This window comes from Zingiber officinale, chromosome 3A (genome assembly GCF_018446385.1).
Source record: "Zingiber officinale cultivar Zhangliang chromosome 3A, Zo_v1.1, whole genome shotgun sequence".
NCBI lineage: Eukaryota > Viridiplantae > Streptophyta > Magnoliopsida > Zingiberales > Zingiberaceae > Zingiber > Zingiber officinale.
Genome location: NC_055990.1, coordinates 127,854,433 through 127,867,951, shown reverse-complemented (window position 1 = coordinate 127,867,951; position 13,519 = coordinate 127,854,433). Strand labels below are relative to the sequence as shown.

At 38.4% G+C, this 13,519-nt stretch overlaps 1 protein-coding gene and 1 long non-coding RNA gene across 2 annotated transcripts; both read right to left on the bottom strand.

Moving 5' to 3' along the window:
* Window positions 1–6,176: 6,176 nt before the first annotated feature.
* On the bottom strand, window positions 6,177–7,148 carry LOC122054011. Its single transcript, XR_006132508.1, has 3 exons — window positions 6,535–7,148; window positions 6,392–6,460; window positions 6,177–6,236 (listed from the first exon to the last, which is right to left on the bottom strand). It is a non-coding gene; the product is annotated as an uncharacterized LOC122054011 (long non-coding RNA).
* A 2,087-nt stretch (window positions 7,149–9,235) lies between these two features.
* Window positions 9,236–12,198, bottom strand: LOC122050646. Its single transcript, XM_042611537.1, has 4 exons — window positions 10,247–12,198; window positions 9,853–10,161; window positions 9,678–9,777; window positions 9,236–9,577 (listed from the first exon to the last, which is right to left on the bottom strand). The coding sequence occupies exons 1-4, from the start codon at window positions 12,196–12,198 to the stop codon at window positions 9,236–9,238; spliced, it is 2,703 nt and encodes a 900-aa protein (XP_042467471.1).
* Between the last annotated feature and the right edge of the window lie 1,321 nt (window positions 12,199–13,519).

Sequence of the window (13,519 nt, the reverse complement as noted above, 5' to 3'; positions counted from 1 at the left end):
AACTGACGCTCCTTCCGGTCGAGAATCCGTACCGGAACCTCCTCATATGTAATGTCAAGCTGAAGGGAAACTGAGATATCTGTCAACACATATGTTGGGTCCCCAAATTTATGAGTTGGCTGACTGGAACTGGAATATCTGCCAGCACATGCGTCGGATCAGGTACGTATCTCCTCAGCATAGATACGTGGAATACATCGTGCACGCCTGACAGGGACGGTGGTAGTGCCAGTCGGTAAGCTACTGCTCGGATCCTCTCCAAGATCTCGAAAGGGCCAATGTATCGTGGAGCTAGCTTGCCTCTGAGGCCAAATCTCTTCACCCCTTTCGTGGGTGAAACTCGTAGAAATACATGGTCGCAAATGGAGAACTCTAAGAGTCTCCGACTCCCGTCAGCATAACTCTTCTAGCAGTCTTATGCCTCTGACATCCTTTATCTAATAGTATGGACCAACTCTGCCTCATGCTAGGCTCTAGGAGGTCCCAACAACTGGGCCTTCTCAACCTCATCCAGAGGGTGGGTGTCCGACAAGGCCTACCATAACACTTCAACAGTGTCAACTGGATAGTCAAATGCAAACCGTTGTTGTAGGTGAACTCTACCAATGGCAAATGGTTCTCCCAACTGCTTCCAAAATCCAATACACATGACCTCAGTATGTCCTCTAGAGTCTGAATGGTCCGCTTTGACTATCTATCTGTCTGAGGATGGAAAACTATACTAAACAGAGCTGCGTGCCCAAGGCCTGCTGCAGACTCTGTCAAAAACGAGACATGAACCGGGGTCTCTATCCGAAATAATAGTCAACAGAATACCGCGTGATCTGATAATCTCCCGACAAAAACAGATCTACCAATCGATCCAGGAAATCAGTCTTTCGGATCGCTAACGAGTACGCGGATTTGGTTAATCGATCAACGATTATCCAAATCGCGTCATGGTCTCGTCGTGTCCTCGGCAAACCTACCACAAAGTCCATAGTAATGTGTTCTCATTTCCACTTAGGATTAGGAATCTGCCGAAGTAAGCCGGCAGGTCTCTGGTGCTCGGCCTTCATTTGCTGACAGACAAGACATCTAGCTACAAAATCCGCGATGTCTTCTTTCATGTCGTCCTTCATGTCGTCCTTCATGTCGTTCCACCAATAGAAACATCTCAAATCTTGGTACATACGGTACCGCCTGGGTGGACAGCAAATCATGAGCGATGAGCCTCCGGAAGTAACTCCTATAAGACCGGATGAGACTGAAGCACGCAAAATCTGCCTCGGTAGTGTATAACACTCTCCTCGTCTCGTGTGAACTCGGTCTGCTGCCGGAAGCTATCTGGCTGTAAATAAACTGCAAATACTGATCAGCAGCCTATGGCTCTCGTATCCCTGTCCTGATCAACGACTGAGCAACCATGGTAACCAGAGTACCCTGCTCTGTCTGTCCTTACCCCTCAAGGCCCAAATCGGAGAAACCTTAAATCAAGTCTGTGACCACAACTCGGTGGCAAGCTAAAGTCCCTCCGGACTTCCTGCTAAGCGTATCAGCAACATATTAGTTTTCCCCGGTGATAGTCAATCGTACAGTCACAATCCTTCAGGAACTCCATCCATCTCGTCTGTCGGAGATTAAATTCCTTCTGGGTAAAAATATATATTTGAGACTCTTATGATCAGTGAGAATCTCAAATGTAATACCGAACAGATGTTGCTGCTAAATCTTCAAGGAAAAATAATGGCAGCCAGCCACAAGTCATGTACTGGGTAGTTCTCCTCATGCTCCTTCAACTGCCGAGAAGTAGGAGACTACCCTGCCGTGCTGCATCAAAACAGCACACAAACCCTATAGAGATGCGTCGGTATAGAGCTCGAATGCGTCCTCTTCAGAAGGCAAAAACCAAAAATCAGAGCCGACACTAGTTTCCGCTTCAGCTCCTAGAAACTGGTCTTGTCATCCTCAGTCCAAGTGAACTTCACGCCTTTCCAGGTCAAGCGTGTCAGTGACATAGCTATCCGAGAGAAACCCTCAACGTATCTCCGGAAATATCGAGCCAAACAAAGGAAGTTGCGAGCCTCTTGTATAGACTCCGTCTACTTCCAACGGTAACAACCTCGATCTCCTGTGGAACCACGGTATACTCCTACTGGTGACTGTGTGTCTCAAACATCTCACAGAAGACAACCAAAATACGCACTACTGATCTTCACATCTAGACATTTCCATCGAAACATCTGTAGAACTATGCAAAGATGATGTGCGTGACTCACCGTGGATCCAAAATAAATGACAACATCGTCAACAAAGACAATGGAAACCGATCCAAACATCCTGGGAATACCAAAATCATCCAGTCTCTGAAAACATCTAAGGCTTCCTAAACCCTATTGGTAAAATCATGACACATAATGTCCATATCACAGACATTTCTAACCATAAGATCTCTGACAATAAGTCTGAAATATGATCACCAACGATATAAATCATCTAAGTATAGATCCTCCAGTGTGAGAGCAACGCTCCATCACAGAAAATACCACATATGTGGGGAGCAACGCTCTACCACAAGAAATCCTCAATATGCAGAAGTAACACTCCACTACAAATAATCTATATCATGTATCTGCAATAGATATGGGAGCAATGCTCCGCTACAAGCAATCCGAAATATGTATATGTGGGAACTCCGCTCCACCACAAACGATCCATAAGTGTCCAAGGCACCTAACTATCCAACTAGAGGCTGCACGAGATCACTCAACCACATATCACTGTGGGCAGCCAAAGGTATAAACAACCTAGTAAACAAATCAAACTCATCCTCAAATCTATCAACATCGTAGTGAATCACTCACTGATAAGAATATGGGTTGACAGGGTAATTCAACAAATGACATAATGCAGACACTCTACATCCTGCATTCAACATAAGTAGAATCATGCTGCTACCAACAATACACCTGACACACTTGCTCACACAACATATGTGTGATCGACATAATCCTCCCATTTGTACACACCAAACACACTCATAGCACAGGTATAAATCAATATGATACCTCCAACAATACCTACCGAACCCATGTGCATATATCAACATAGGTATAATCGACAATACACCTCAAACAACCTCATATGGCATATATACACCAATGCCAAGAGTATAATCAACGTAATACTTCCAACAAAACCTAATAGACACAAGTGCATCCAAAAATCAAATATAATCAATAAAATACCTCGAATATTACACCGAACACATCTGCACATATCACAACTCAAATTAAAACAATAAGATACATCCAATAAAACACTCAAACATATGTGCACATTCCACAACATAGTTTTTAATTGACAAATACCTCCAATAAACAATCAGACATGTATATCTAACCACTCGGGTATAATCTACTAGAAACCCACAATAATCATATGTATAAAGGTATACGACCCAAAAGATAAAGTCAGAATTCAAGAACATCAAGACACTCTCATTTTTTATCCTCAAAAATATCAGCCCACATAATATCAGATGAATAAGTCTCTACTCCTCATGAGAGCAAGTTAACATTCAAAATATCGAATCATTATTTATCAACATAGTCCAATATCAGAGGAAGTAAACATCAATTTTATCATCCTGTTAACTAACCACAACTAACCAGATTTATTAAAATCTCATAGGCACTCTAAACCATAAACTCTCTAGCACCCGATTTATAATCTGATCACCAACTATAAACATCAAACCTGTGAATATCATACATGACACTCACTATGTCACCATCAACGACAACCCAAATAATAGATCATCAAAATAGTTATCCACTAATAGATCATCAAAATAAATATCCAGTAATAGATCATCAGACAACCACATAACATTTACTCTTACAAACCATTAGAAATCAACATATCACAATATCTGATCTCACAATATCCCTCAACCTCAAACCATTCTCAACAATGATCAAACTTGATAACTCCCCAATGACCAATTTTCATCGTATCGGGTACCTTAATATCCAAAAGATATGAGTATAAAAACTCTACTGGCTAAGTCAACAGGAATATGTAGGTATCATCCATTAGCCAGCTAACAATAGCAGAGGTTGGTATGTACCTCCATCTCTTACTAGTAGTAACAGAAGCTAAAACTACTAATGGTAGGATATGAAAAATCACCAGAGACTATAATCCTTGATCTCTATTAAGGTCGACCAAGATCAGTGGCTAACCCATCACATGTAATATGGCTACAACAACCAGACAAGTATTAAATAAAGAATCCTAATACATGTCATAAACTATAAAATTAAACATCATACCTAATTGCTGTCTGGAGATGTTCCGTCGCTGTCCAGCCCCCAAATTGACCTTAAAATTCCGAACGAGAAAATTCGCCTGAAACCCATATAAATCCAAAATGGAAGTCCGAAATATAACCATAACGGAAAAATCCGTACAAACCGAAATAAACCTCCAAAAATCCAGAACACCAAAAGCAGGTATCCACAACATGCTCTGATACCAATAAATTGGTATCAGATAAATCTCAAAAATCCAAAATACAAAAAAAAAATCCAACAAGTATCGCCAAACTTGGCGCTCTGATACCAAGTAAATAAATTGGTATCAGGTTATCCCAAACATCAAAAATATGAAAACAAAAGATCGTATAACCTCGCTCTGATACCACTAAATTGTCACGCCCCATAGGAGTCCCTGTCCGAGAAAATTTCGACAACATCTCCCCTGTACGGTGGACAATCTGAAACTTTTCTACAAGCACTAAATACCTCAGACACATGCGGCTGGAATAATAACAACAAAATAAACCATCACCATGCAGTTTATATAAGTAAACAAAAAGATAATACCCTGACTCGAAATCAACCCTACTCCACTACACTCGTAAAGCTCAAATCCGATGAACTCACCTCTTCTGCCGTCCAGGCAGGCATGTAGTAGAATAAATCCAAATCTAAATCCATCGACATAATAAAATCCATACAATGTCCATAAGTAGAATAATTCAAAACATAACAAGTTTAAAACAGTCTAGAAAAGAAAAGAAACCAAAAGAAAACCAATCATATCCTCGAAGTCTGCAGGGACCAGCAACTGGAACTCTCTCCTGACAGCATCAACCTGAAAATATCAACAATGGAGGCGGGGTGAGTCCAACAATCATCAGGTACAATTGATATACAAGGTAGGGAAATAACACCTAGCACTAATCATGCGTACAGTCTCCTGATATAAGAAAGATAAAAATATGCATCTGAAGTAAACAGGAGAGAAACTGTACTAACCAGGACCTGAGTATAAGGTCAAAAAGTCCGAGTGGTATAGGAATCCTGTATGCATGTCAAACATAGGTATCCAAACAATATGCAGCATATAAATGCAGCAAACACAAACACAAGCAATAAATGCATCATGCATATAATGCCAATGATGTGTCCTCGTCACCCCTGACGCCAGTCGATCATCTCACACACAATAGTGAGGCCGAGTGGGTAGGGCTGTGACAACCGTACACTCTGTCGTCACTACTCCTGATGAGTGACCGAGTGGACGGGATGACACCTATCCTCCTACCCCAAATCATAAATGGGGGAGCGCAATGCTCTCATCTCTCGGTACACAGTGACGGGGAGGAATCCCTGCCGGATAACACGTTGTGTCACACTACCCATGAGCGGACCAACGGTGCCTAACAGAGTCCCTGCTGCAACACACTCTGCCTGAATCGACCACTAACCCATGAGTGGTGGTGTGTGCAGATCCATGTAACTGGCGATGTGCTCAACAATAATGGAGCGGACTATCGCACAGCATGCAATCATGCAAATGGTGCATGACAATAACCATAAAAACATCCTGACCTAATCCATATATATAGAAAAGTGCACCCTAGGTCAACGAATCATATCGAATCAAAGGTACACAGAAGGTATAAAAACCTAGGTCCTGACATGGTGAAGCATGATATATCACTACCCCCTATAAGCATGTATAAACTAATAAAGTATACATGGGATGCAAATCAAGCAATCAATCAATCCTGTATCAGATATTGGGTAGTGACTAACCGAAACAAATAAAGGACATAATTAATGCAACTTGTTAAATTCACTACTATGTATATCAAATGACATAAGTCAAAAGTACTCGCCTCCAAAAAAGAAAGGATCGTATCCGGTCCAAAGCCAACGTCGAGATACTCGTCTCGCGTCAAAACCCTAAGTCACGAACAAATAAATATATTTTATTTAGCTACAATTTACATAAATAGCTAAATAAATTCTTAAGAACTATTTAGGGCAAAACCCTAAGTCAACCTACTAACCATATAATTCAAATTCACTACAAAATGTATCACGATCCTACACTTTACCTCAAATCACAGCCACTGATTGCTGCTAATCGTTTACTGCTGAAATGAGGGCTGCCGGAACAGGGGCAACTGCTGGGAACAAAACAAACAAACCAAATCATCAATTTTCCTTCCAAACTATGTTCCCAAAACATAACCATTACCTCTACGGTGGCAGTTCCTTGTGTCTAACTGAAACACCCCTCACAACTAGCTGCTGGTGACCTTCTGTGGCCGGAGAAATGGCTGACAGTGTACACCGCCAAAAACCCAAATCCTAACAGCATAAGGATTTGGTGAAGAAGGAACTCGGCAGTGGAAACTAGGGCTCGGCAGAACCCTGCGACCTCAACTAGAGCTCACGGCAACCGTGCTAGGGCTGAGGCTTCGTCAACAATGGCAGCAAGCTTTCTAATGACTGGCTAGGTCAAGAAATGGCGGTGCTGGGTCGGCAGATTTAGGGCAAGGGAGCTTGGTCGGCTGTCGGCGCTCGGAAGAGGAGAAGAAGAATCTCGACACCGAGGAGGCGGCCGGTGGAGATGCTAGGGCAAAAGGGAGATCGGCGGGGTCGCGATCGGGGACCGAGAGCCGGCGGCCAGTGATCGGGATCTCACGGCTAGGGTGACGGGCAGTGGCGAGGGGAAGAGGTGAAACCCTTAGCCGAGGGCTATTGTACGCAGAGGGGAAGAAGAAACCGCCGCGGCCGGCGGTTAGTGCTCCGGCGGTTAGGGCTTGGAGGCGTCGGGCGCAAGGGGGAGAAGGTCGCGGCGTCGGGGGGTTTCGGCAAGGTAAGAAAAAGAAAACAAATAAAGAAAATAAAAAGGGAAAAGGAAATGTAATTATAAACATTTCCTCGCTTAACTGGGGTAGCCAAAACAGGCTTTTCCGGACCCTATTTTTATCCCCGTGAACTCATCCATACAAGCTCCGAAAAATTTCCGAAAAATTTTAAAAATTCTAAAAAATTCCCTTATTAATATTTCCTATTTTCCGGTATTTTACAGAAACTGCCAACAATTGCCTATCTTGTGAGAGAAATGAAGTCACGAGTCACTGAGTATGTGTTTGGAGGATGTTAAAGTATGTGTTTTGGAGGGAGAAATTGGAAAAGAATTAATGGCCTAATAATCCAATGTGTTTTCTGCTGATTGTTATGTAACTAGTTAAAGATTACGACCACAGATAATGGAGGATAGTGCCACCCTTCACTGAATAGAGCAACATGGACATGAATAAACTCGTCAAGTATACATGCATGAAATAAAGCATTCCTATCAAAGACAAGTTATATAAGATAAATAAAGCATGAAATAACCATTATACCAAAGTATATTAAAACTTAATATTTTGAAATAAAAAATTCACAAGTTTCATATATTTTTATATCTAATACCTTGTACATCATTGTCTTTCCGATTTGAAGTTTCATCTATTTGGTTATTTGATGCACCTTGAATGTTTTGACAATCTGCACAAATATTGTTTGAACAAAATATAAACAACTTGAGTTTTAAATCATAAATAAGAGCGTTCTGACCTTTTCTGCTAGTTACCACATTCTCAATTTCCCTTGCATGATAGACTTGAATAATGTATATAACATATAAAAGAAAAAGTCAAATCAGAGTTATACAAAAGAAAACAATAGATGGCATACAGGATTACTTAGTATGTTAAGTATGCAAGATCAAGAAAACTCAAATAACAACTAGCATACAGGATTACCATGCTTCTCATAATCAAGCATTTACCAATAACAACAAGCAGCACATTTCCCACCAAGCAAATTTACCAATAAGAAAAATATTACCATGCTTCTCATAATCAAGCATTTACCAGCAAGCAAATTATAGAAGTCCCTACTGGATTTTTATAAAGTCTAACCACATTTCCTGGTAACCCAATGTTGGTATTACAAACTCCATCCATTTGTTGGTTGGTATATTACTTACACTAGCAGATTTGAAAACAATAGATTGTTGATTTGAAAACAATAGATTGCAGATTTGAAAATCTTTCTATAGATTTTCGAATCAATAGAAAGAGATGGCATCAAATCCAATCATACAAAAGAAAACAATAGATTGTTGATGTATAAAATAAGATGCTACCTCTTTCTTTTGAGTTTCGAGTTGCGTGATTGTCAATCAAAACCTGTGGTTGAGTATTTTCCCCATCTTGAAGTTTAAAATGAGGTTTTCCAACATTTTTACTTTTAAGAGTCAATCCTATCAAAGGCAAGTTATGTAGGATAAATAGCATGAAATAACCATAATTATAAGGAAGAAAGTCCTAACCTCTTTTTGAATTTCGAGCTGCGTGATTCGGAATCATAATTCGAGATTGTGTATTTGCCTTATCTTGATGTTGAAAATGAGGTTTTCCAATAGTTTTACTGTCACAAGATATTCCTATCAAGAGCAAAAGTTACAATTTATAGATAAAAAGAAAGTTAGTTATATATCCATTGATATGATAAATAAAAGGTCCATAGTCAACAGTGAAATAACATATATATATGGCAAATCTACTCTCTTACTATCACATTATATCATATTAATTAAACATAAAAATTATATATGCTAGACAAAATCTCATCATAAACAGAATCTCATCATATATCAACATCAATTTCAACTCCTGTAGCATCATCCCGAACCCAAACGATTTCTTCATGATCATGGTCGTCTTCAGGATTACAAATACAACTTTGAAGGTATGTATCAACATCTGCCACAGGTTACATTTTATACTGTCCTCGTGCATCGGTGGTGATAATTACATGCCAATTACAATCAACTGGATCTTCCACATAAAAAGCTTGCATGACTTGGGATGCTAAAATATAAGGCTCGTTATGACGCTTCACATTTGTAAACCATCCTCGTCTAGTTTTAGTCGTTTGCCTTTGGAGACCCAATCACATTCAAATAAAACAACTCTTCGACCTCCCTCGTAATCTAACTCAATCACATTTTGCAAAATTCCATAATAATCAAGTTCACTTGATATTGGATTCTGATCTCTAATACTTGAATAACTTGAAGTAGTAGCCCGAACAATAACACCACAATTCTGAGTTTTTCTCTTGCGTTCCACTTCTTTTGTATGAAACCTAAATCCGTTGGAAAGGAATTTTTCATATCGTATCCCTATGAAATTCGGACCTCTGGCAAGTGATTTCAGATCATTTGATATTGGATCATCCTGGGAAGGATTTGTATTTTCGATCTATCATAAAAAAATGATAAAATATATATAAAAATCATAATATATAACTTTAATGACAATTACACCACAAACTTACATGTTTTGCAAACCAAGATGCAAAAGACTCACTATGCATACGTTCAATCTGGTGAGGTGGAAGACCAGAATGACTAAGATTCAAAATCCGACGGTGTTCACTGAAATTAAGAATAACGATTTGATAAACATTGATGATTATATATTTAAACTCGATGAAATATATATTAACATACTCTATATAAGATTGTACGTGATGATAGTTGAATAACACATATTGATGTGCCTTCTTTAATGTCTCATCATCAAACTTAGTTGCAATGGCCTTTCCAAGTGCATAACCAGAGGCTGTAAACACGTCCAATGCAAATGTTGAACCGATAGTTGTGTCATCATTTCTCGTTGATTGATTGAATCTTGTCTCTACATAATCAGCTAAATATAAAGAACAGAATGTCAAACATTCCTCAGCCAAATACCCCTCAGCAATGGATCCTTCTGGTCGACTTCTATTTCGAACATATGACTTCAATGCCCCTAAGTACCTTATATCAAAAATATAAATTTTATATTATTGAGTGAAAATAATAATTTAAATAAAACAATATCAATAAGAGAATTGTTTATTACCTTTCAATTGGATACATCCAACGATAATAAACTGGTCCAGCAAGTTGTACTTCAGTAGCCAAATGTACAGTCAAATGAATCATTATGTCAAAAAATGACGGAGGAAAAATTTTCTCGAGTTGACAAAGAATCACCGCAATGTCTTTCCTCAGACGAACCACATCAGTAGGAGAAATTACTTTACAACATAGCTCTCTGAAATACCTACACAATCTGATCAACGGATTCCGAACTGATTTAGACAAAGTTTTACGTAGTGCTACCGGCAACAACTGTTGCATCAAAATATGGTTGTCATGACTTTTTAGACCAATTAATTTTGCTGGTTTCAGTTGAACGCATCGTGAAATGTTAGATGCATAACCATCTGGAACTTTAACTTTTTTCAAAACCTTGCAAAATGTACCCTTCTCTTTTTTCCCCATTGAATAACAAGCTGGAGGTAGGTAAACTCTACTCGGTCCCTTCTCAATAGGATGAAGTTCTGATCTTATCCCAATTTCTTGCAAATCAAGACGTGATTTAATATTATCTTTCGTTTTCCCTTCCATATCTAGCAATGTCCCACAAATTGATTCGCACACATTCTTTTCAATATGCATAAGATCAAGATTGTGACGTATCACATTATCTTTCCAATATGGTAAATCGAAGAAAATACTCAGCTTTTTCCAATTGAATGGTAGTTCTGGATTATCATCAACTATTTTTCCAAATTTCAATTTAAAATTTTTTAACTCATTGATCACTGTGTCTCCTGAAAGTATTGGTGGTGGTCTTCCATACTCTTCTGTGCCATCGAAATGTTGAGAATCTTTGCGAAACTCATGATCACTGTTTAAAAATTTGCGGTGACCCATATAGCAATATTTTTTACCATTTTTTAACCACCGTGAATGTGTAAATTTGTGGCACACCGGGCATGCAAATTTACCCTTGGTGCTCCATCCAGATAGGGTTGCATATCCAGGAAAATCACTTATCGTCCATAGTAATGCAACATGCAATTTAAAATTCTGTTTTGTTGATGCATCATATGTTTGCACTCCTACTTCCCACAAATCCTTCAAATCTGCAATAAGGGGCTGCAAGTATATGTCGATGTTATTTCCAGGAGCAGATGGACCAGGTATTAGCAATGATAACATAAAGTATGGTTGTTTCATACACATCCATGGTGGAAGATTATAAGGCACTAAAATGACTGGCCACGTACTATGCACCGCACTCATATTTTTAAATGGATTAAATCCATCTGAAGCTAATCCTAGCCTTATGTTTCTAGGATCCTTCGCAAATTCTGGGTGGTTATGGTCAAACGTTTTCCAAGCTGGGGAATCAGCTGGGTGTCGCATGTAACTGTCTTTTGTGCGAGATTCAGAATGCCATCTCATATGGACGGCTGTTTTGTAGGACATGAACAAACGTTGTAACCTAGGCTTTATTGGAAAATACCATAAAACCTTACATGCAACTTTCCTCTTGTCACCAGTAGGATCATCTTCAGATGTTTCCCATCTAGGCTCATTGCATGTTTTACAGAGAACTCTTTCCTTGTCCAACCCCCAGTACAAAGTACAATCATTAGGGCAAGCATCGATTTTTTCATAACCAAGTCCTAATTGCTTCATCAATTTCTCTGCTTCATAATATGACTTTGGTAAATCTTTCATGGCATTTGGAAATGCTTCTCTCAACAAATCCAAAAGCATATTAAAGACTTTATTGGTCATTTTTCCAAGACATTTTAAGTGAAGCAAGCGAATGATGAATGCAAGTTTTGAGAATTTCTTACATCCGGGATATAACTCCTTTTGTGAATCATCAATTAATTTATAGAATTTCTCGGCCTCCCCAAACGGAATATCTTTATCCTTTTCAAATCCTGCTGTATTGATTGTACTACCATCGTGTTGTTGGACCCCAAAAGCATCATGAACTAGTCCCTCCATGTTATCTACATCATCACGAGACAGAACCGAACTAGATATTGAAGGTGCACTACATGCTATCTCTCCATGAGCAACCCAGTGAGTATAACCTTTAATAAATCCATCAACCGTCAAATGATCATAAGCCTCCTCTCTTGAAACACATATGCCAATCTTACATCTTGCACAAGGACATGCAATTGCTCCATTTATGTTGCATTAGAAAATGTATAATCTAGAAAATTCTCAAGTCCTTTTCTGTATTCCTCAATTTGTCTTGGTATAAACATCCAACCTTTATCCATCACAATTCCAGTAAAAATATGTACTAAAACTGGTTCAACAAAAAAATAGATTCAGTCAAAAAATCAAAAAACTTAACAACCAATATAGTAACTAAATAATCTATCTGTAAACAACTCAAAAACACTAAATATTTTATATATAAACTGCAAACATATTATTAAATAGATTCAGTCATTGTGATAAACATGATAAGTCAATAAGATAACATGATTTCAATATCTCAATAGATGTATGTTTATTTTTAATTCTAGAAACATAGAAAAGTCCATTATCCATTCCTACAAGCTAAATTTAATTTTTAAAAATCATGATAGTACAGAATGTTTTTATACTTATTATTAAAGAGCAAAGTTTCTAGAGCATAATGGATTTGAATGATGAGGAAAAGTCAAACTTGTTGGAATGTGTACCTGAAGATTCTTTGATAGAGTTGAAAGCTTGTCAACTTGTTTCTCGATTACTTGAACCTAGCAGAAAAAACAAGCATCAAGCTCTTTAACAGCTCAACTATGATATTGCATACTTCATAAACTTAATGTTGTAGACTTGGCACCTGCTTAAAAAAGACTTCCAGTCCCTGTTCTGCAGCACTAACTGGAGGCTGCTGTCCTAATTCAATGTCGACATCTCTTGAAGGCTCTCCTCGAGGGAGTTCGAAAGAATCCTACCAAAATAATTGAATAGTAATACCTCAGTTCATAATATATACATTCTCTAGAGAAAAGAATAAGAGTGAAATATTTCAGAATGTTAGAATTGGCATTCATTTGAAAAATTATCTTCTCAAGCAATTGAGAAAAAACTGACAACTATTTACCAGCTGAGATAGAATAATATACATGTTTGTTTGTGTAGCAATATCCAAATAGAAAAAAGTTCAACCACTAGTAAAAATGAAGTATGTTGTCATCAAACTTATCATATATTTCTGAATTGACAAAAAAATTGTCTCCATATGAAGAGCAATGTAGTTGGCTAGAATAAGACTATTTTGGATCTTTAAGAACCAGATGCATTTATTTAGTGATGTATGGTA

Bases quoted from the DNA above. Each gene is read 5' to 3' on its own strand.
- LOC122050646 (XM_042611537.1), bottom strand. From the start codon at position 12,198: ATGGAGGGACTAGTTCATGATGCTTTTGGGGTCCAACAACACGATGGT. The intron at 9,778-9,852 runs GTATGTTAATAT...TCTTAATTTCAG, and splicing joins CACGTACAATCTTATATAGA to TGAACACCGTCGGATTTTGA. The intron at 9,578-9,677 runs GTAAGTTTGTGG...AATCCTTCCCAG, and splicing joins CATCTTGGTTTGCAAAACAT to GATGATCCAATATCAAATGA.